General features: G+C 32.7%; 2 protein-coding genes across 2 annotated transcripts; both read left to right on the top strand.

Moving 5' to 3' along the window:
- Window positions 1-723: 723 nt before the first annotated feature.
- On the top strand, window positions 724-2,730 carry LOC124825119 (uncharacterized protein At5g39865). The gene has a single exon (XM_047297662.2). It carries the CDS (start codon window positions 1,158-1,160, stop codon window positions 2,394-2,396), a length of 1,239 nt encoding a protein of 412 aa, XP_047153618.1. The 5' UTR covers window positions 724-1,157; the 3' UTR covers window positions 2,397-2,730.
- A 13,716-nt stretch (window positions 2,731-16,446) lies between these two features.
- On the top strand, window positions 16,447-20,687 carry LOC124848357 (DNA-directed RNA polymerase V subunit 5A-like). Its single transcript, XM_047326012.2, has 4 exons — window positions 16,447-16,817; window positions 17,367-17,543; window positions 19,252-19,365; window positions 20,337-20,687. The coding sequence occupies exons 1-4, from the start codon at window positions 16,530-16,532 to the stop codon at window positions 20,460-20,462; spliced, it is 705 nt and encodes a 234-aa protein (XP_047181968.1). The 5' UTR covers window positions 16,447-16,529; the 3' UTR covers window positions 20,463-20,687.
- Window positions 20,688-24,498: the final 3,811 nt, after the last annotated feature.

Below are 24,498 nucleotides of genomic sequence, written 5' to 3'. Positions count from 1 at the left end.
AACCAAATCAATCTTCTCTACCTATGAAAATAACTGCTGATGAATATAATATACAGCTTGTTTATTTAAGCACCGATGAATATTTTATGATTCTCTTCACTTGATAGTGACTCGTTCATGCATTAAATTAAGAAATATGTAGCACTTCACATGGGACCTGAGCATGATTTTACTATATTCATATGTTGAAACAAGCGAAGTATACCCAATATCAAAAGGTACAATAGATTTGTGATTACACTCAACAGTAATGTAATTTTTCTTTCTTTTAGACTACATCACTGGTTATTTATTATATTTGTCTATTTCCTCGTAAGAAACATACAACTTTAGCCAGAACCAGCGTTTTTTTTTTAAATTATTAACTAGGCGAAACAAATCTTTACTAAAATCCAATGATTCAAGTTCCATTCATTTGTCGGTTTCGCTTTTTCCTCTTTTTTTCTGCAACAATTCAAAGGAATTTAAATGCTGGGTAGTTGCAAATAACGATGCACATTATTAAAACTTTCAAACTGAACAAAAAGATGTTGCTAGATTTAATGTTACATTTGAAAAACAGGAGCTGGGAAGGGAGGTTGGGAGATCCAATTTAACCATGTTCTGGAAAGTCAAATACTCTGTTTTTACATGTGAAAATAGATTACAATACTAAAAAGAGTTTAACTTTAGTACTTTGATACGAAAATGTATACCCTACAAAATTACACAGAGGAATCTTCCAATGATCAGTGTCCCTTTTTTTACCACTTTCTTATGTCCTTAAAACAAATGGTCCCTCACCAATTCTTTATCAGTAATTTAAAAACAATGGTCCTAACTGCTATCGGATGCTCCCAATTGTACACAGCATTGATGCTCGTCAACTTCCCCCTCCAACCTACTTGAAAGCACCGTTCTACCACCTCTCACCACAGTATACCTCCCCTATGTACTTCCTTTGCATCTAATCTAAGCCTCCAAAAGACACACTCTCTCTCTCTATCTCTACTATAGGACAATCATTATTTCACAAAGGTCTTCCAAAAAAGACTTTTACAAGCCAAAAAGTTTGGAGTGAGGAGGGAAGGAAAAAATAGAAAGTGTTTTTTTGAGAGAGGAAGCAAACCAATTAAGCAAAGGCAAGGAAGGCACATCACCTTGTTCGTTGTGAAATCATGGGTTGCTCAGCCTCAAGAACCATCACCATAGTGGCCAACAGTAATCCAGATCAGGATCCCTCTCCTTCTGCTTCTCTTGCTTCTTCTTCTTTCTCTTCCTCTTCTGCTTCACACGTTAACTCCAACAATTCTTCACCCCCGGTTAGAAGAAGAGCCCTTTCTCTCCCAATGCCTCTTGTCCATCACCCTCCCATCAAAAAGGGCGACACACACCACCTTGTCTCCCTCACCTCCACCACCTATGGCTCCCTTCTTCTCATTGACCAAAAAGACCCCAACTTTACCCCAAAAAACCAACCCCACCTCACCAAAACCTCAAACCAAACTGAGATAGAACACTCACTCTCCCCAGACTCGGTCATCAACACTTGGGAACTCATGGATGGCTTGGATGAAGAAGAAGAGGAGCGACAAGAAGGAGTTATGAAGCCTCCTAACACTTCTACTTTAGACAAGCCAAGTTCATGCAGGTACACAACATTTGATGGGTCTGCAAGGAAGAAACTTCTTGATTCCTTTGAGTCACTGAAAACTTCACAAACAGTAACGGAAAACTCTTCCTCTCCAGCATCAACCAAGAAGCCACTTTGGCAGCATTTATCTGAGGAAGCATTGCTTGCTAAGTTGGATCCAAGTGTGGCTTGGAGTTACAGGAGAGCATTATCATCGAGGCAACTTGGTAGAAACACTCTACCTAGAGATATCAGGTCAATGGGGTCTAGCCCTTTGGTATTTTCTCCTTCTTTTTCATTTTGTAAGAATAATTTGTGCCGTTTGCCTGGCACTGAGGACAGAATAGTGCTTTATTGTACTAGTTTGAGAGGGATCCGGAAGACCTATGAGGATTGTTGTTCAGTTAGGATGATTCTGAGGGGCTTCAGAGTTGCGGTTGATGAGAGGGACATCTCAATGGATTCATCCTATAGGAAGGAGTTGCAGGATGCTCTTGGTGGCAAGGCAGTGACGTTGCCTCAGGTCTTTATCAGAGGGAAATATGTGGGAAATGCTGATGAGATGAAGCATATGAATGAGTCTGGAGAATTAGCAAGGCTGTTGGAAGGATTCCCCACCCAGGAGCCTGGCTTTGTCTGTGACAACTGTGGTGATGCCAGGTTTGTTCCATGCCCCAATTGCAATGGTAGCAGGAAGGTGTTTGAACATCAAGAAGGAGGGTTGAGAAGGTGTCCTGATTGCAATGAGAATGGCTTGATAAGATGCCCAGGTTGCTGTACATGATTGATGGCAATTAGTCCTGTGAATCAGGTATATCAGATTCACCGAGACTATTTTTGTATCAAAATCCATTTTTTAAGATGTTGAACTCTCTCAGCATATGTTCTACACAGAAAAGCAATTCTTGATCACAAGCATACCCAAGTTGATCATGTTGGTGCTGCGTTTGTTCGTTCATTGGGGTGGAATTGACAACCACCAAGAATGCACCTTTAAGTTTCGTCCTTTGTTTTTAGTCAGTACTCCCAGTTGTTATTTGTTTTATGTCAGACTTTTGCTTTATTAGTGTTCATTACCCTCTGAACAGCAGAAAATAAAACTGACAACGTTATGAGTACATGCTTAATTTCTAATTTCAAGTGTCTTATCTATGAAGCTGCGTTGCTTGTTTTTGTTTTTTTATGGCATAATATGCAATTATCAAGGAAGCTAGCAAGTAGAAGGTCACTGTTCTCAACAGTGAAAATGGCAGAACAAACTACAAGGTGTTGAACCACCACAATTGTGCCCCATGGTTTTCAGCAGATACAAACAGAAGGTGCAATATGTGGGGGTTACTGGTTTTGGAGTTGTCTCTCAGTGTTTGTGCTTTGTCAGTTTCAGCTAAAATAGGCTATTTTACCACAGGGTTGATTTCATAAGACTGACCCATCTTGCTGCAATAGTACAATCTTCACGTTCACGGCATTGTTTGTGTTTGGAACAATGATCTTCTGTCTTTGATGAATCTGAGAAAATAATTTACTGCACATTAGCTAGCTTATTGAAATATCTTGTTTGAAACTATAACTAACATTTTTACTACAACAGTGTGACATTCACCCTTTCATAATAGTGCTACATAGCATCAGTGCTTAAGTATATCTTAAATAGTATGAGACATTGTCCTTTTCACATATCATGTGCATGAAGTTCTTTACAAGATCATCTTAATGATGTGTAAATCAATCAATGTTCACCTGTGAGACTGAGACTGACATTGCTCACGTATGTAAGATTAACGAATGTTGGTGAAAATTCACCTACATATGATTTCATGATCAAAAGGTAAGTATGTTTTCCCTAGAGTAAAGAAAATGTCCTGGCACAAGTATAAGTCTGTCACATAAAAAGAGAAACACCAGCTCTTGGTAAAAAGTGTGCAGAAGAAAAGATTCCTTGTGTTTCTAATTATGAAGGAGGCAAGTTGAACTTTATAAGAATTTAAGCATATAAATTATACTATAATAAATTTTGCAATAAATAAATATTTCCCAAATGCAACTTGTACTGTAATAAAAAATTATTTTTTGATGCAAAATTATTTTAAACCATATGACTTTCTTAAAACATTAAAATTTAACTTTGAAGTAAAAATCACTCTTCTCAGCGGATATTGGAGTAAGAAATGAGAAGACAATAACACACTATGACAAGGATTGATAAAAGTTCAACAAAATATTTTAGAGAATAAAATATAAAGTTATAATAATTTATTTAATACAAATTTAACTGTTAATTGAAAAGTAAAGCTTTTGGATTCATCTTTTGAAATATTCCTCTGAATATATTTTCTTCTACTTTGTCATACTTCTTGGATTCCTTTGGTTGATTACTGGATTGTCATTCTTTACTCTCACCCTATTGGTAAAAGAAACTTAACTTGTTACTCACTCTTTTCTTAAAAAAACAAACTTTCCAACAACGCAATTAAATTAATGAATGCAAATGTATAAAGAAGACGTTGGTAGAAAATAACAGCAAAGTTTGTTCATTGAGTTAACCATTGAAAATTCTAATTCCCTATCAAGAAGTGTACATAAAATGTGAAACTTTTTTATTACACTGTAGAACTTGGAAGAGTTTTTTCTTAAATCCAAAAGTTTTACTTTTAAAATAGAAAAGAATGAGTGTATCTTACTGGGCTTGGGCCTATGGACTGGACCCATAAATCATGAAGTGGTGGTCCCAACGAGGTGCAGAGGAATTCAAAGGCAGCGTCTCTTTGGGAGAACCAAGATGTGAATGACAACTATTTACTGTCGAGTCATTCTCCCTGCACCTCACCACCCTCGTCCTGCACCTCCAAAAAAAGTTATAATTCCAAATGTGCCCTCACAGTCAACGAGGAGAGAGAAAAAAAAATTAATAAAATTTGAAACCTTATTTAACTCATCTTCTTCCTGCCGCATCTCACTCGCCCCCTCCTTCCTCCCTCTTTTTCTCTCCGTCCTCTGTCTCTTGCATCCGCTGGTTTGCTCGAGTTCGTCCCTGGCGTCCAGTCTCTGGCATCCGCTGCTTTGCTCGTGTTCGTCGCTGGCGTCCAGGTTAGTAGCTTCCATCATATATTTGTTTCCTGTGCTTGGTTGGGTTTGTGGTTCGTGGGTCGTGATCGGATCGGAGCTCGCTGGAGGTGCACGCCGCAGTTGGAAGTGCGGCAAGGATCAGAGCCGCAGTTGGAAGTGCGGCAAGGATCAGAGCCGCAGTTGGAAGTGCGGCTCGCTGGAGGTGCACGCCGCATTTGGAAGTGCGGCAGGATCAGAGCCGCAGTTGGAAGTGCGGCAAGGATCAGAGCCGCAGTTGGAAGTGCGGCTCGCTGGAGGTGCATGCCGCATTTGGAAGTGCGGCACTGAAGGTGAACGCCGCAGTTCGATCTGCGACAAACGTATAACCGGAGTTTGATATGCGGCAGCGTTTTTCATTTTGAATTGAATATAGATAATATATGTGATCTGTTTGACAGTGTTTCTTTGAATTTGAATTGAATATGTGGTTTAAGCAATAGAATTTAAGGAAGTTGTAATGTAATGTTGGATCCGCCCCATAATCTAACAGAAGCAGAACACAGTTTTCTTTCCCTTGAGATGCTGCTATATGCTGATTTAGCAAGCACAAATAAGCACTATAGATTAGAAGAAATAGAAAATAAAAACCATGTAAAGAAGGTAACAAAAATTATAAAACTATTCACCCACCAAAGCTGTCCTTCGATTGTTGTCGGATTCGTTTGGATCCATTCCTCGTTTCAGCAACTGATGTAACAACAAGTCATCACCTCTTGCTGCCGCAAAGCACACACTCACTGGTAGGTCCATTCTACCACGAGCTAGCATGTTCTCAATCTCCACCAAAACTCCTTCCATGATTGGATCGTTGAGCTCTTTCAAATGCTGCTTACCATAATAAGTCCACATTCATAAAATTACTCATTGCTCTGTTGAATATGATACTTAATATCTCTTTAAGAAAAACAAGTTTTTTACATTGGATTATCATATTTGAACAAACCTATGTACAGTGTATATATATATATATATATATATATATATATATATATATATGTATGTATATATATATAGAGGGCCTAGTTTTGCATTAACTAAATCATAAAAACGTGCAACTTCTCATTGTCAATATGCAGTGAATGCTCATGATGTCATGCATACCTGAAGCAGATTATTCATGATATTTTTTTTGAATTCTTTATATATTTTTTGAATGCTACAGTGAACATGAACAATGCACCTAACTGAGGGTGTATAAAGAAGATATATTTTTGTAAATGTGGTTGGAAGTTAGAAGAATGGTTGGGGATTAAAAAAATTTAATTTATTAATTACGGTTTTGACTTTTTATTAAATGAAGGATAAAATGGTAAATTTGGGGGTGCAGGATGAGGTGAGGGAGGTGTAGGAAGATTCACTCTTTACTGTCGCATGTTGTCGGTAACTAGATACTCGATGGTAATTTTGTTAATCTCACTCAACTTTTCTTTTAGAATGAAAGTCAATGGAGCAGGTGATTCCCAATTATAATTATGAAGTGGTAACAGCCCGGTGACTCTAACAATCTCTCCGTTATGAAAGTGGAAGAATTGCAAACTTCTAGAAAATCTTGTAGGTTAGAAGTTCTTACTGTTTATCACTCTGCAAGCATATGTGGTAATTTATGAAAGAGTCATTCTTCCTACATTTCACTGTCTTCATCCTCCACCTCCAATTAAGGTGTAGTCGTTTTTTTCATTTTTACTGTAGCATAGCAAGCATTCTGTCTACTATTTTTGTTATTTTTTCACTCCTTTACTGTATTGAGTTGGTGGTTATCATTCCCTGGTAGTGCTGGGTGTGCTGTGGCATTGTTCGGCGAGAGGAAGAAGACAGGTACGTCATTGGAGTCGCGAAATCTCCTAACCGCACTTCGTAGCTGCGTTTTTTATGTTTTAGTCGCACTTTGAAGTGCGTTTCTTATATGTGTACCCTTTTTCTTTTTTCTTTATTTCGTGCATGCTTTTTTTCTTTCATGTTTTTTGTCTTATGGTATTATTTTTTATTTTAAATTTCTTGTTTTATGTTATGATTTTTTATTTTAAATTTCTTGTTCATGGATTATGCTTAGTCATTAGGGAGTGTATTATTAGTCAAAGAATGAATTGGAAAAACCTCTTTAATAATATTTAGGTTAGTTGATTTTTATGTTGAAAAGATGAATATGAAAGTTAAGATCCCACTAGACTCAATATTATTCTCTTGCCTTATCCAACAACTCAATATTATTCTCTTGCCTTATCCAACAACTCAATATTATTATCTTGACTCAATATTATTCTCTTGCCTTATCCAACAACTCAATATTATTATCTTGCCTTATCCAACAACTTAAGGTCTACTTACGAGAGAAAAATACTCTATCTAGTTCGGGGCATAATTTGTAGTTCTAAAAATATAAGTTTTCATTAACATTAGGTTAAAGAACTTCTTTATAGTTTCATTTTAATTTTAAAAGTGTTTTTGAATTTTTTATTTGTAATTTAATAAATTTTTAAATTGTAATATTTATTGTAGGTCATATTTAATTATATCAGATGGATAAGTATCCATATTTGGATTCTGAAATAAATTATGATTTTATATCGGAGTTTTCTTATTTTTTAAAAGAAGTGGGTGAGGGTGATTACACAGATCAATTTTCCACTGATCAAATATTCCCAACACGCGCCGATTTAATTGAATGGGTTCGAAAGATTGCATTTGATCTTGGATTTGTTGTCGTCATTATAAGATCTGACACAGCAACGGGTGAAGCTGGTAGAAAGACATTTATTTTGTTAGGCTCTGAAAGAAGCGGGAAGTATAGGAAGTATAAGCCAGATGTTCAACCTAGTTTCTCTGGCACAAGAAAATGTGAGTGTCCGTTTAGGTTGAGGGGTAAGCCAGATGACTGAATTAACAATAACAATCAAAATCCCTGACAACGGCGCCAAAAACTTGATAACTTTTTGGCAAGTATACCAAATCGTTTCAAGTAATACAGTGAATAAGTAAAAGAGTATCATTCTCCCAAGGGAATTTGAGTTACGTTATTCAATTATAATTGTTTATCAAGATCAATTACTGATGAAAACATTTAGGATTTCAATTTGGAATTAAACATGAAATTAACAACGTAAAAAAATTAAGATTAAAAATTGCGATAAAAGATCACTGGAATTGGTCTTTGACTAACATTACAGTAAGATCCTAGACAAAATATATTCTCTGTTCAAGCATTCACATGAGAGTATCTTGGTTTAATTCCTTAAAACAAGTTCTAAAATTATCTATTGAATTATTAGTTCCTTAATTAATTCATCAGATAATTTTGCATTAAATTCAGATGTTGAGAATGACCAAAAGCACAGAAACTATTCCTAGCGTAGTTACTTTTAGTTTATTTTCTTACGTTTCTGGTTCTAAAAATACTTCCCAGTACAAAAGAACTTTTAAAGAGATTAATACTTCCGTATAATCAAAAGCAGTCAAGAAAAGAACAAGAACATAAACATATATTACACAGGAAATTTACATTAATGATTCGTCATAAAACCAATTCCAATGAACAAAAAATTTAGCCTATTCTAGACATCTCAAACATACTCTTTACAACAATTCCTTGCATAAAGTGAAGTCTTGATGTCTTGAAAGGTCTCCTGATCGTCTCCTAAATTCTCCAGTATTTTTCTGGCTATTTTCGTGTGTCAGAAGATAGTTTCTGCCTTTCTGTCACGTCTTTTAAAGCCACTTAACTTAATTAATTCGCTCAGCGCACAGGTGTATGTGCGCTATGCGAATTTCTTGTAACTGTTGCCTCTCAACTGATGTTATTCGCACAGCGTACAAGTATTGGTGCGCTATGCGAATTCCCGTTTCCTGGCAGTGCGAGTTTTGGCTTGCGCTATGCGAGAATTGGCTTACAGACTCCCAATTATACATCATTTCCTGTACAATAATTTACAAAACAATCTACTTCCTATTACAACATTTCACTGAGTAATAACATGAATAATTAGAAGATTGAGATCATTTATAAGTGTAAAAACAACTCTTTTTCACACTTATCACATCTCCTAGCTGCTCATATGTATGTGCAAGTGTTGCTGCTCCCCAAGCATATCTCGAACAAACATTCAAGTCTCGCAAGAGAAGGAGATACGATACTCGAATTAGAGTCGCACTCTTATTCGTAAAAAATGTGCATCCAAGCAGATGCAACAAGTATGCCCGAGCAGCACACTCCCAACGCTCCTGCTGGATGCACTCCTGGTAGACCTCGTGTAGCCAGTTGAGCCTAACTTTTGGACCACGTGACTGTTTCATCTCAGTTGAAGCTTTAGTGTGGTCCACGCCAAGCAGCTCCATGATATGAGATCGAGCCTCATCATACTCTAACTCCTCAACCTCACAAAATTGTCCCATGATGGGTAGGTGGAGCAAATTCATAACGTCATCTAATGTGACACTCATCTCACCTATCGGTAGGTGGAAAGTATTAGTCTCTAGGTGCCACCTCTCCGAAAGGGCAACGATCAATCCATGATCGGCATACTCGTATGAGAGGTTCACTAAACAACCCAATCCCGACATGAAGATATAAGGCTCAATGGCCTCATGATACATTCCAAAATGCTTCAATTTTTTGCCATGGGTGACAACCTTTATCCCCCTTCGATCCTAAATAAAAACATAATTATATAAAAAAAATGTAACATTTATTAAACAATTAAAATTTAGGTTGATGACTAACCCAGCCTTGCCATATGGCAAATGCAACATGCTGGGTATAGTGGGTAAGTAAGGAGGTGTCATGTGGACCTCCTGGGAATCCACCATCTTCACCTTCATCTTCATCTTCATCTTCATCTTCATCTTCATCTTCATCTTCATCTTCATCTTCATCTTCATCTTCATCTTCACCTTCACCTTCACCTTCAGCTTCATGTTCTTCCTGACTAGAGTCATGCTGCTGCTGAATATCCTCCTCTTCAACGTAATCATCCTGACCATGTCCATGTTGTAATAACTCTTCCTGCTCCTCATAACCATGCTCATCAATAACGTCCACGCGATATTCTTGTACTCGTCTTCTACGAGCAGATGCCGTAGGTCGTCTTCTTTCATCACGTGATGAAGATGATGGCTCACCACGAGGGGATGAAGCCTCACCATGATAAGATAATGCACCTCTAGTTTTAACCATATCTATTAACCAATTATATTATTAACATATTATATACAAAAAAGTAATTAATTATGTAATAAAAAATATTCAAACAAATAATAAGTAATCAAATAATATAAAATTCTAAAAAAATTACATATATAATAATTAAATAATTACAAATAAATCTAAAATAATATTTAACAAAATTTACGGATAATAATTATTATTTAATTCAATAAACAATTTAATAATTATTTCAATTTCATAAAAAATTAAAAAATTTAAATAAAATTAAATACATAATAAATAATATATTACGAAAATAATAATATATTCAAAAATAACAAATTCAACAAAATTTAACAACCAAATAAAATAATTCAAAATATATTAAAAGAAAACATTTTATTTAACAACTAACATAAAAAATTAAATTTATTATACTAACCTAATAAAAATAAAACCAAATAAAATAAATATATACTAACCTAATAAAAAAAATTAAAAAACCTATAGAAATAAAAACCTAAAACGACATTTGAACTCCGGCAAGAACTAACGCACTTCCATGTGCGGTTAGTCTGAGTCGTCTCTGGAAGCTTTCCGCAGATCCAAATGCAGTTTCTCTGTCCACCTTTCCGCACTTCCAACTGCGGAAGTCTGTGACCGCAACTCCAACGACGTTTAAGCAGCCTGCTCTCCGGTGACCAACACAAACCGAATCTCCGGCAACCAACACGAAGCGAACACCCAACGAAGCACATGCATAGATTGTATGACAGCAAACAAAGCAGATGCATGAAGGGTACTAACGTGGACGCCAGAAACACCTGAGATTTGTGAGAAAAACAACCACGAAGGAGGAACGCAAACAAAGCTTGGAACAAGAGGGAGGGCGGAGACAAAATAACAGTGGTAGATGATACGGGAGAGAAGAATGGCAGAGGAGGAGGACGGAGACAAAAAGAGGGATGAGTGATTTAGAAAGGGGTGTAGGGTTTGAGTTTGAGATACGACAGAGTTAAAGTTTCAAAATTAGTCAACTTTTTAAAAATCCAAAATATTCTCGTTGACTGTGCTAAGGATATACTTGGAATTAAAATATATTTTAGAGATGCAAAACGAAGGCAGTGAGGTACAGGGAGAATCACTCTTTCTGAAATACTAAGACTTTCTTTTTCAAATGATGATAAGTTTTCTGAAATACTAAGACTTTTTTTTTCAAATGATGATAAGTTTAAGACGGGTAAAAATTATCAAAAGGAAATAAAATTATTAAGAATGTGGAAATATGAGGGCTATATTTTCCAATTTTTATTATTATGTCTTATTTTCTTTTTAGATATAATTTATTATTTATTATTTTATTTAATTTTATTTAGTATGTCAAAACGAGATGATCAAATATAGTATTTATTATACATGTATTAAAATATGTAATCATAAAAAAATAAATCATAAAGTTAAACATTTTTAGTGTTTATAAATTAACTGTGTATACAATAACATGGCATTTTTAACTTAGACGAAAAAGAATTAGCTAGTTTTTTCTATTGATCTTCTTTACTATATATTTTATATTGTGATTTAAAAAAATATTAAAGCTAAAATAAAAATGCAATTTATGTACAGGAAATAGAAATCTCATTATATTATAGATCTGTTAAAATATATTTTTATAATTTTTATATGATTTTCTTAAAAGAAATTTTAATTTCTGAATCACTAGATTTTTTGTCGGTAATATATATATATATATATATATATATATATATATATATATATATATATATATAATAATAATAATAATAATAATAATAATAAAGTGTTTGAGATATTTAATTTTTATGCACATATTTACAAGATTTTCCAAATATATGTATATAATAGGCCTTAAAGTTTGTATTTTAAGAAAAAGTATACGAATCAAGACTTTGATTTTTAGAATTTATAAAGTGAGTTAAATTTAATTAATGACAGAAACAAAGAAAAAAAAAATAATTTTAGTTATGTTTTTAATCTTGAAGTTTGAGATCAATTCAGTTTTAGCGTTTACAATAAAATATATAACTTTAGTGCTTTAAATTTTAAAATTATGATTTTAGCATTTCAAATCTATTATTAAAAGTTTAAAAATATTTTCTTAGGATTATTTCTTGTTCTTATATATAAAAGTACATTGAGTTACTCCTCTAACTGAAAAAAAAAAAATTATTCAACCAGTTTACAGAAAGTTTGTTAGGAATTAAGCAAAATTCAAATATTACCGTTATTTCTCTTTATGTGTAATAGTTGTTTTGATATTTCTTGTGTATATAAATTCTCATAATGTAGCTATCATATTAATGAGATGAGTGGCCTTCTTTCTTTTATTTTCTGGCTAGTATATATTTTTATAAAGTATTAGAGTTACAAATAATTCAAAGTTGGGCAAACTTTTTGAGACATGAGTATTGCATATTAGTGTTGTTATAAAGCCTGTGATACCTACACAAATAAGACCAAGAGTTGTGTGTGAAAGAGTAAGGGTGTGTTTCAAGATTGAGAGGGACACTCTCTTCTTGTGAACAAGAAAATAGCAAGACATCCCAAGTTGGTCAAGAAGGCAGGGCAGGATTCGATGGAATCATTAAGATGCTAGTCATTTTTGGATTTTACAATGTAGTTGAAGAAGAGAAATTATAACACAACAAAAGATGGATAGCAAAGCAAGATTCAATCATTTATCAATGTGTCAATGCAAAAATTTTCAACAAAATCTCGAATGCAAAAATTTTCAACAAAATCTCGAAGGTTGCTATTATCAAGGAGGTTTGGAAGATTTTGATAAAGACCTAAATGGTGATAAAAACAAAAAGGTAAAACTTCAAACCTCATGTAAACAGTTTGAGTTTGAGTTTATGGTTATGGATGAAAATGAAGCTATATTACAATATTTTGATAAAATATAACAACATGTGAGTGCCACGAGGGCTTGCAAGGATAACATGATAAACCAACATGTTGTAGATGAAATTTTATGAACTTTACCTCTATTTGATCATGTGAGATGAAATTTTAAGAACTTCACCTCCGCTATTTGATCATGTGTTGGTTGTAATTTAGGAGACAAGAGATCTTAACGCCATGGAGGTGAAGAGTTACAACACTCACTCGAAGCACATGAGTTCCGCATAAATGAGTGGAGACATGTTCAAGAACAAGCTACTCTTCAAGTTGGAGGAAAATCAAAGAAGAACTTCAAGAAAGACTCCAAATCGAAAAAAAAGTATGAGTCAGAGGATACTACCAAGAACAAAGGACAAAAACAAGGTTACGGTGAAGAGAAAGAAAATAAGTTTGACAAGAAGAAAGTCAAGTGTTACAACTATCAAAGGTTTAGTCACTTTGTACGGGACTTTTGGGATGGAGAAAGTGCCAAAAGCATACCAAAAAGGCCATCACAAGCTCATCTGGCTCAAGAAGAAACTTTTGATTTTGAAGATGTTGATGGGTTACATAAGTGTTGGTATAGAGGATAACACTTCTTGGTACTTGGATTCAAGTATAATTGCACACCGATGATCTTTCATTATATAACAAAAACATGAATTCATTTTTCATGTATGTTTAGTAACATTTTTTAATCTTAAATGATTAATCATTTATAAATTCTCAATATCAATATTGTTACCAATAAGATGGATTGAAGCCTGGAGAGATTTTGATGATAATGCACTTACAGACTTGAATAACAAATTATATGACTCGAAGAGTTTATGTTAAAGTTTTTTGTTGTAGACTTCATTGTAATAGCTTTAGATTTTCAATTGTAACTTAAAAAAGTCTTGTATCTACTTTTTAGTATAGAATGCTTATGGTAATAATCGATTATCAGGATAATCGATTATCACGAGAAAATTAAGAAAACACTTTGGTTCAACAATAATCTATTATCATTCGGGATAATCAATTATCATCGAAAGCATGAATTATCAATGTTTACAAATAATCGATTATCACTTGGGATAATCGATTATCCTCGAAATGAAACTCTTTTTAACAACCTGAGATAATCGATTATCACTTGAGATAGTCGATTATCACTTGGGATAATTTTTTATCACTAACAGTTGAGAGCTGTCTGTTTAGATTTTGACATAGCTCAAACCTTGGGTTATAAATACTATGTTTTATAGTTCATAAAAACAACTTAAACTTTTGGAGAGTACATAGAATTATCTAAGTTGGAGGTGCTTTTCTACTAAGCAGAATCAAGTTTTTCATTCTTTTGTGTGTCAACGGAAAGTGTTGGTCATCTCTTATCTCTTAAGAGAGATGTTTTATAATTTTATTCTTGTTATCATTTTGTAAGTTTTGTTTACATTTAGTGGAAAAGTTAATCTCTCTTAAGAGAAATGTTTTATAATCTTATTCTTGTTCATATATAGAGAATCGACAATAGTGAAACTCACGAGTATAGAATTTATTGTTATGCTAAGTGAAAAAGAAAGCAATTCTATACACATTAAAACTATAGCTTTTGAGAGACATGAATAATTGAGCAAAGTAAGATCTAAGGATAATAGTTAATACATTAATCCTTCAAAATGTATGTAATTTTTTTTATATGATTTGACTGTGAGAGCCTTTATGTCATGATTTGTTAAAATTATATAGATATTATATAAATTGTTTATATGTTCTCTTTTTTATTTAAAATTTATAAGATTTAAATCCAGCTTATTTTTTAGGTTTTATTTGTGATGTTATTATCTATCTACAATAATTTTGTATTTCACGAAAATAGAAGATAATATGCACAGTGTATTAGTTTATTCATTTCTCTTTTTTAAGAGATAAGTTAATAAATTTATATTTAAAAGACTATATATTATACATTATCTTATAAACAAACTTTTGATTTAATTATGTACTCACTTTCCATATTATATATATATATATATATATATATATATATATATATATATATATATATATATATATATATATATATATATATATATATAAATAACAATGATTATATCTATAATATCCATATTAGAAACTTAATATTTTACTATCAACATTAACATATCAATTAACTATATTTAAATCTTTAAAATTAATATATATCCTCGTTATATAATTTTGTTTTTTTTAATAACCAAACTAGCTGAAACTCATTCAACATAATCATCCCAATAAATATGACTTTTAACACTCTTTCAATTTTGTTCTTTAATTTTCCTAGTAACTTTTAGATGTAAAACTTAGAAAAATTTGTATCACTGATTTCTTTTCATGTAATCCCATACAAAACTTTATTTGAACTAGGTCGCATAAACCAATAATTGAGCTAGAACATTATTTCTTTTCCATTTAATCTCTTTTCTTTGCTCCATCAACAATGACATTTTTATTTTTCATCATAAATCTTTCACTTGGATCCAACCTCAGAAGAAGTAGATTGTCTACAAACTTTATGTTAAGATTCAAATGATTCTCAAAGTAAAAAAATTATTCCAATAACCTTCAATTTAGCATATCAATTTATGTAAACAAATTTTAGGAATTTTTGAAGTAAAAACTCCAATCCTTTAAAAATGTAAATCCAAATAGAAAATAAATAACAATAGATATGAATGGGGAAAAAATCATTGTAAAGATAAGACAAAAACTTGTAAAATAAATCATAAAGTTATTTGACCATTTTAAGGTATCAGGACAAAGTTGTTTCTGCAACCTGCAACCTAAAATAACAAATAATGAATTCCATATATAGATAAAATCTAAAGTAATTATACCATTATCTTATAATGATCCATTTATCATCTTTCAGGGAATGACATGTCCAATATATTCTTTACCACTTTCAACTACTTCACGTGCTTACATAATATCTTCATTGATCATTAAATTAATTAATTAATACCTCTTTGTGAATATTATTGATAAATAAGAAATTTATCTTTCTTTTCCAGGTCCTTTATAAAAGTATTAACAACTTCAAGATCTTTTCATTTTTGGATATCCTAGTATTGTATCTAATATATATATATATATATATATATATATATATATATATATATATATATATATATTACCTCCATATTAATCTTATAACATTTTTATTTAATTAATTATACAATTATTCTCATCAATTGTTCAATTCAGTGGATTGACATTCTCACTTTTCTTATATAAATTTATCTATGACAAAATCACATTATATTGAAAAAAGGAATATGATAATATTACTTATTATTATTATTGTAACCATTACAGTTTATTGACAGAATTATTGCATTTATAATATGTATATTTTTAAAATATATAAATACTAAAATTTCACATCAATATGACAAAAAAATTTAATAATTTTGTATATTGAATTGTGGTTGAACAATTTATGACAATTTATTAAGAGAAGATATTGTGTTGGGTCTTCTCTTACATGAAATAAAAGTGAATACATAATATATGGGCTTTCAACAGTATTCTGTACATTTAAAAGTTATACTGGTACTGATATAAGTTTTTTTTTTTATAAATTCATATTTTTATTATCTCATAAATAGATTCATCAAAAAATTGAAATATGAAAATGAATATGTCTGTTTTAATTTAATGCTCGCAATCAGCAGTGAATTAAAAAGAAAAATTTGAACAGAAGTGACTTTGATTCACGGTAAGAGAGAGATGGCAGCTGAGTACGGGTTCGAATTGGCGAGAGTGGGAGGAGAAGGAGAAGAACAAGAAGAAGTGAAAGGGTGTTTGAGCAAGTTCATCGATGATGTCAGCGTTGAAAGTCACAGATACTACTTGTCTCGCAGAACCACTTTGGAAATGCTCAGAGACAGAGGCTACTCCATTCCCTCCAGCGAAATCGACCTTTCTCTCTCTCAATTCGGCCACATGCATGGTCATTCCCCTGACCCTGACCGTCTCCGCCTCTCCCTCACTCACGCCACCAACCCTTCCAAAAGGGTATCCTTTTCTTCATCTCTTCTCCACCCAACACGCCCCCTCTTATCTTTCTCCCTCAATTTCAATGTCTTCCCCTGAAATCTACTGAAAAAATCAATTTTTATATACTGGCAATGTATTTTTTACTACTTTATAGGTGTAAAGAATCTACTAATGTTTACTGAATGGTCATATCTCCTGGGTTCTTTCTTTTCGATCACTTTTTTTTTTCATCTGCATGACACATTTGATTTACCCTGTCTGACCGGACTTTTGGAGCAAAATTGATTTTGGATTAAATTCATTTTGTTAAGTTGGTCTTATTGATTTAATGAAGTTATTTATGTTTTGATGTTTAAGTCTGAAAGTGAGTACATGTTTCCTACCAATTTTTTTTGTAAATTGAGTTTGTCTTGGTGTTTTTTTCTACTCTTAAATTATGTTTGAGTATACAGAGAACAAGTTATCTTTTTATCTGTGTCAAAACGAAGTTTAGGGACGGAATCGGTAACACCTGAAAATGACTGAGCAGTTGCATTTGTAGTAAAATCAGTTTCTTGATGATTGCAGATTTTAGTCATTTTCTGCGGGCCAGGTTCTGTGAAAGTTACTGCCATTCGGAACATTGCGGGGCAGATTGTTAATAGAGACACTTTGGGTGGTCTTATATTGATAGTGGAGAATCATGTTACTAGCCAGGCCTTGAAAGCCGTTGATCTTTTTCCCTTCAAGGTTGAAATTTTCCAGGTTTGTGATTCTATCTCAAATGTCTTTCATAAATGTTCTACAGATTGGTTTTCGATTTATTTGTTCTATCTTTAGGTGGATAATATAAAACTGCATGTTGTATTTCTAGCAAGATTGGTTGACACGGATTTTCTTTATTGACCTCTGTGCACTTAAAATAGTTGTGATTACCATGTTGAACAAACCTATGTCAGATGTTTCGTGGTGTTTGAATAATACTAATATTCACTTCAGTTATGCTCAGCTATCAGTTTAACTGTTTTGGACAAGGTTTTAAATTGCAGCCACCTTAGCACAACTATAATTTGTGGCTGGGATTGGATTGTGAACACCCCTAAAACCTTAACTTTGCTGCCAAGACTCTGGTTGTGACCCTCTTTCAAAAAAGCCTTTCTAGCTGTTAAGTTGATAGTAAATTGAGTTTTGTGCATAAGTCCTAACTGTTAAGTGTGGCTGAACCATCACATTTCAGTAAGTTCATTCAGTTAATGGTTTCACAGCAGGAGGTTTCTCTGATTCTCTCCCCATTTTCACTCCTTTCTCTTGATATCTATCAGTTTCTCGCTGCATGTTGATTTATTGAAAGCTAAGAGCTTTTTCCTTAACCAGAAACCATGGCTTTCTCTCAAATCATAACTCACCTATGCTTTTGCTATCAATCTAACTAGGACACTCTGAAAGCTCAACACTCTCAACTACATTCTTTTACTTTTATGAATTTTACATGAACATAAATGGAAATACTGTGTACTATAATAAATAGATAAATGATAGTATTTATTTACTGATGCTAACTTTCAAATGATTGATTCTATCTCATAATTAAAAATTGTGCTCACGTGATTATTTTTTACTAACTTCATCATATGTTGTCATAATTTTGTCACTCTCACCGTTTTATGCATTTCTATGTTCATACTGTATTGGAGCACACGTCTATAATTTCATGAAGATGCAACTTAAAAATGGCCAGTACAATGTAAGTGGTAAAGAATAAGGTTCAGCAGGAAATTGTTCCTTTGTGGAAGTGAAAGATGAAGAAAGTGAAAGTAATTCCTTGTACTCTTTGAAGTCAGAAATTGTTTTAAAAGTGGTTAGTATGTTGGAGAACAGGTTATAAGTACTTGGCTAATTGAAGGCAGATTAGAAGCTTGGAAACTTCAGGATTCTATTTCTTAGTTCATTAGTAGGAGAGGTCCAATCATTACATGGCAGATGTAGCGAGACAATCTTCTCCATTTAAAAATTTCTTAATGTGATAGAAAGCTGTGCTATTTAAACTGTTATGATCATTTAACACATGTGTGTCAAGCATGAATATATATGTACTGAAGTCCCTGTTTGTTCAGTCTTCAAGTATATTTGATATTCTGTCACGCATAAACTGGGAGTTTGTCTACCTTTGGCATACCATTTTTTGCTAGAGGCAACATTGAGTTTAGTGATGCTTGCAAATTTTGAGTAACTATGGCATCTCATCCTGAATGGCTTCACTTTGTACCCATATTTGCTTCAGTTGTGATCCACCAAGCACTTGCACTTGTTATAACCAAGTTATTTTTTGAATAATACCTATAACATGAAAGATGTCTCTGTTATTTCATTTTTCTCTAATATGAAACTTATTGACTGATTTTCTTATCTGTGCTGACAAAAACTTCGTTTCTTGCCCAAAAACCCATGTAAATCTTTTTTCCTTGCTGTTCAGATCACAGATTTGCTTGTTAATATTACAAAGCATGTGTTGAAGCCAAAGCATCAGGTGCTGACTGATAGGCAGAAGAAAAATCTCCTGAAGAAGTTCAATATAGAAGAAAAGCAGGTCAGTTGATACAATTTGAAAAAGCCTATCGCAGACACGAACCTCGCCTTTCTGAATTGTCTATGCCCTGGATATGGACCCTTCTATTTAAGTTATTAATTTTTCTATGGTGCATCTTCAGTGAACTTGTGCAGTTTAGATTGAGTCATGTGTAGATAAAACGAAGTTGCATTTTGACATTACCCAATGAAACCAATTTCTGTTGGAGATCACATTGGTTTCACATTGAAATATGTAACTAAACTTTTACACTTTGATAATTGACTCAATTGATGCCTAGATATGTGCTACTTTGATGTGGTTTCTCAAGTAGTGGCCTGCTATAATGTTGTACTTAATCATGTTCTAGTAAATACAAATATAGATAAACATGGAAACTTTCTGTCACGGTAATTGTGAAAACCAATGCATGACCTTGAGTTGTAAACTCCATTGCATTTAGAAAGGGTGTTGTGCTAAGATCTGCTCAATCTTTAAGGACTTATCTAAGATATCCCTGCAAGTTCATGATACAGCAAGAACATTTTAGACAGGGCCGATGTGTGTCTGACCTCTGCGTATGGAATCAAAAGATCTGAAGAAGTCCGTTGCCAAAATAAATGATAAAAGGAAATAAAATGAATTTAATGAACCAAGGTCAGAAAATAGTATATAAGTTTTATTCTTGAAATGATGGAAACATGTTTGTTATGATTAAATGTGCTTAGCCATATGAAATACTGATATTTGTATTCATTCTTCTATAAAACATATACAAATTGTATTATATTCTATGGATCTTAAATTCTGTGTTATTTTCATAGTCGAACATAAATGTTAAGTTTTCTAGTTCTTAGCTTCTCCATGCGCTACCGATTGACGAAATTGCGTGATAATAATAGTCGAGAACATATCATAGTATAACTTTTGCATGAATGTAAAATTTCATATTCCAAGACAAGCACTCTTATATTAAGTTTTTGTGTTTTCAGCTTCCCCGCATGCTAAAGAGTGATGCAATTGCACGATATTATGGACTTGAGAGGGGCCAAGTAGTTAAAGTTACCTATAGTGGTGAAATCACCCAGATGCATGTCACATATCGATGTGTGTGGTGATAGTTTCTTGTGCTCTTTTGTATTTTTTCAGGTTGAATTCGTAGTATTTAACTGTTGTATCATGCTTAAGGTTATGATTGCATAAGTTGATCAATCCTAACGCTCTGAATCTGTACTCTGTAAATTTGGTGATGACATTTCTCTCTCTTAACTTCTTGAAGAACAACCTGCATTGAGCAACTTCATTCACAAACGTTTATTTTATTTATTTACATTTTTGTGAAATGGTGTTTGCAAATGACATTTCTGATCTCATCTTTTAGGATGATGCTTTGTTGACCGTATCCTTGTTAATCTCTTTCTGATCTCCACACACTCGGGCACACAGATGCCTCACTCCATTACACACACGATGCCACTCACTCACTCACAACTTCTGATAGAAGATCGTAGAAGATGTAGAAAAACTAAAGAATTTTTCATTAATATCTAAAAAAGATTTGAAAGGATCCCTCTTATACAACAATTCTCCGTTTTAAGGACATATTTAGGAAAAAACTAGAAAAAAGAAATCCTAACTCTAGAAATGGGTTATAACAATCCTACACCTTGCAGACTGGCCTCTAAGTTAAGAAATAAACACACTATACTTACAATTTATTTTGTTGTTAACCATGCCTTAGCAGCTTTATATATCCACATCAGCTGGCTGTGTATTATTTATGAAGAACATATGTCTCAGCTGCCTTTTTTTTTTGTCTCTAATAAATTTACTTATACTAAAAACTCCTTATGAACTAGGTGAAATGCTTATAAACGTACAAGTTCAGTCAAAAACACATTGATCTTGTAAAGTAACTTATAAAATTGAAAGTGTTTGATGAAATTAGATGATAACTTATAAAATAAAATGACATTTAATTATCTGAGGTAAAAAGATGTCTTAAATAAATTAGCAACAACAAAAGTAATAGAAAATAAAAGGTTATCATTTTAGCTTATTTTCCTAAATTAGTTAAAGTGACGTGAGAAAATAAATTAAAAACTATTAATATAAACTGTGGTGAAACTAATTTATTAATGGGCAAGGTTTCTATATGCTTACATAGGGGCTTCTTTATGCACCTTCAAGGTTTCTCCATGCACTTCCAAACTTTCTCTTAGTGCAAAAACTATCTTTCTGACGAGGGTAATTTTTTGTTCTCTCCTATGATTATCCCATCACTCACTTTTTATTAACCTAAACCTATTGGTACCTCCTGTCTCCTTCGGCTGCTTTGTTCATATATACTCTGCTCCTGCACTAAATTTAGCCTTATTCCTCTCTTCCTCAATAAATTATTCTTGTTTCGTTATATTTGTTTGTAAATGTTTAATATAGTCTAGATGGAAGAAACAATAGGATGAAGCTTTTCATTTTCAAAATCTAATTAAGAGTTTGACTGGATTTCAAAAATCCGGTGTGTATCCATTAGTGTTTCAATTTTTGAAATTAAAATAAGTCAAAAGAACTTGAACATAAATTACATAAAATTTAGTAAAAGTATAAACTCTAATTTTATATTATTATTAAACATGTTATCAGAGTGTCACAGTACCATGAAAAAAATATTATTAATTTGAAAGTAGATCAATTATTATTAGAATGAAACATCCCATTTGAAATATAAAATAATTTATAAATAGTAAATATTAATAATAAATTATTTACTTTCAAATTAATGATAAAAATAATTCATGAATTAAAATACATAAATGTATTATATTAGTGTTCATTTGATTTCGAAATTTGGAAGAAGTTATTATCGGATGTAAGAGATTTATCGGATTTTAAAATCCAACAATTTACTAAACTAGATTTCAAAATATATTGGGTTTCGAAATCTAATAAATTTTTTAATTAGATTTCAAAATCCGGTAAGTTTTTTAACAAGATTTCTAAATTTGATGAAATTTTAAATTAAATTTTGAAATTTAGTGAATTTCTTAAAACTGAATTTCAAAATTCGATATATACAAAGAAAAACTAGAAAAAAAAAAAGCGTAAAGAGGGGATGCATGGTTGAGTAAGTGTAAAGAACACAATAAATACATTTTGGTAAGTAGTATTATCGCTTACCTATTTTTTTTTTTTATTTTATATGATTTTTTACTAAAGGACAAAACTATGAACTTGGAGGTGTAAGGAGAAACTCCCACATGGCTAAATGATTAAAAGTGAAAGCGAGAAATGAATGAAAGCCTAGATTTAGTTAATTAACTTAAAATGAGATTTTTTATTTTGTATGTTGTGTTTTTCTTCCTACACCATAGAAATGGTACTATTCAAACTATCTCTCATTGAAAATATAATAAAAATCTTTACATCTTATTTTTAATATTTTTTTGGATTGAATGTTTTGAAAGATATTTTTTTAATTTGACAAAGATATTTTGAAATAGACAACCCATGAGAAAGAAATTTCTAAAACGGATTTTTCAGAAATTATATTAATATTCCAAAACACCCATTTGAAATATAAAATAATTTCTAAAATAAATATTTCTAAAAATATTAAATACATTTTCAAAACACATGTATCCATTGTGAATTCCAAGGTTTATCTGAATTTGAAAATTATTACTTGGTAAGTTTCCATACCAAAACTCAATCCAATTAAGTCCGTAGCGTCTACCAATTTCGCCATATCCCCATCTTTTTTTTATATTTGAATCTGATTATAATAGAATGCTTTTTTTTCATTTCTATTATGAGAATTATGCGGGAACTTTTGAATTCATTAAATACATATTATTATATTAAATATTAAATTAAATATTAAAAACCCTTTTCTCCAATTTTATAGATTTGATTTCATCTATATTGGATACCTTTATTTGTTTGAATCAGAACTAATTCTAATATCTATACATTAACAATTCAATATACACAGATATAGACCACATATCTACTTATCTTCTATTTACCTCCTTGGATAAAATCTGTTTTATAGTCAGAAATAACTATTATAAAGTATTTTCAGATGTGGAAATACTTCCAAAACACTCAATCAAGGTTTCTTTAAGTAACCAAAGAGCTTTTTTCTTCTTCTTCGAAGTTCCCTTATCCTTCAATCTTATACCATACATAAGTTATTGGCAGCGTTGATTCTATAAATAAAATAAGTATTCTTCAAGGACTCATACTCACTGTACTCATAAAAATCAATAATTTTCTTACCAACTTGAGAGTCAGATAATCTTTCTCAAAGTTACTATTAGGATCTTTCCATTTATCCACAAATCCACGCTCAAAATTCTAATAAGACCATGTGGCCCTGGTAAAACGTTTCTCTAGCCCTCACCTCCCTATGGTCGCCACTTCAAGGTCTGTCCAAATCTCCCACGAGATGAAAGTAAACCAAGTGGCGACCCTCCACCAACAACTACAGACGCATATACAACAGCATAACGAACAACGCAGGCAGCACGAGACCGAGCTTGAGGCATTACGTGCTCAACAAAAAATCGACTTGGAAGAACTTCAATAGAGGCAGATTGACTTGAAGAATGAGAGGTCATCTCATCGACCTCAGCGTAACCCCACTAAGAGGACCCCTGCAATTCTCGGACAAGGCACAACCTGCCAACTCGAGGAGGTTCGCAAGAAATCTAAAACCATAACCCACTAGTTCAACAAGATTCACAAGGAAGTCGAGACTGTAGCCCGCCAACTCGGCGAGGTTCACATAGGATCCAAGACTACTCTTCTCAATGCCAGGCTCATGGAGACCGAAGAAGGTCAGTAATCATAGAGCAGTAGGAACTCATGGACGATCTCGTCACTTCAACCGCAACCGATGTCGGACTTGAGGAAACTGAAGCAGCTCAACTTGACATCGAAGGAAAGAAACCCATAGTTGCTCCTTTCACTCTAAATGGGAGCCCAATAGATGTAGATATCGTAGACAAAATGCGAAATCAGTGTTGTCCTAGGATTCTACAAGGCACCCCAACAGGAAGATAGGTCGGCAAGAACGCCGGGCTGCTCGGATACACACCAAGGATTCTTAAAATAGGACCGACCACGTTAGAAACTTCTATCCTTTCATGAGTG

The sequence above is a fragment of the Vigna umbellata genome, chromosome 5, assembly GCF_029865625.1.
Source record: "Vigna umbellata cultivar VRB3 chromosome 5, Vumbellata_1.0, whole genome shotgun sequence".
NCBI lineage: Eukaryota > Viridiplantae > Streptophyta > Magnoliopsida > Fabales > Fabaceae > Vigna > Vigna umbellata.
The sequence above is the reverse complement of the archived record's forward strand: the minus strand, read 5'-3'. Positions and strand labels throughout refer to the sequence as shown.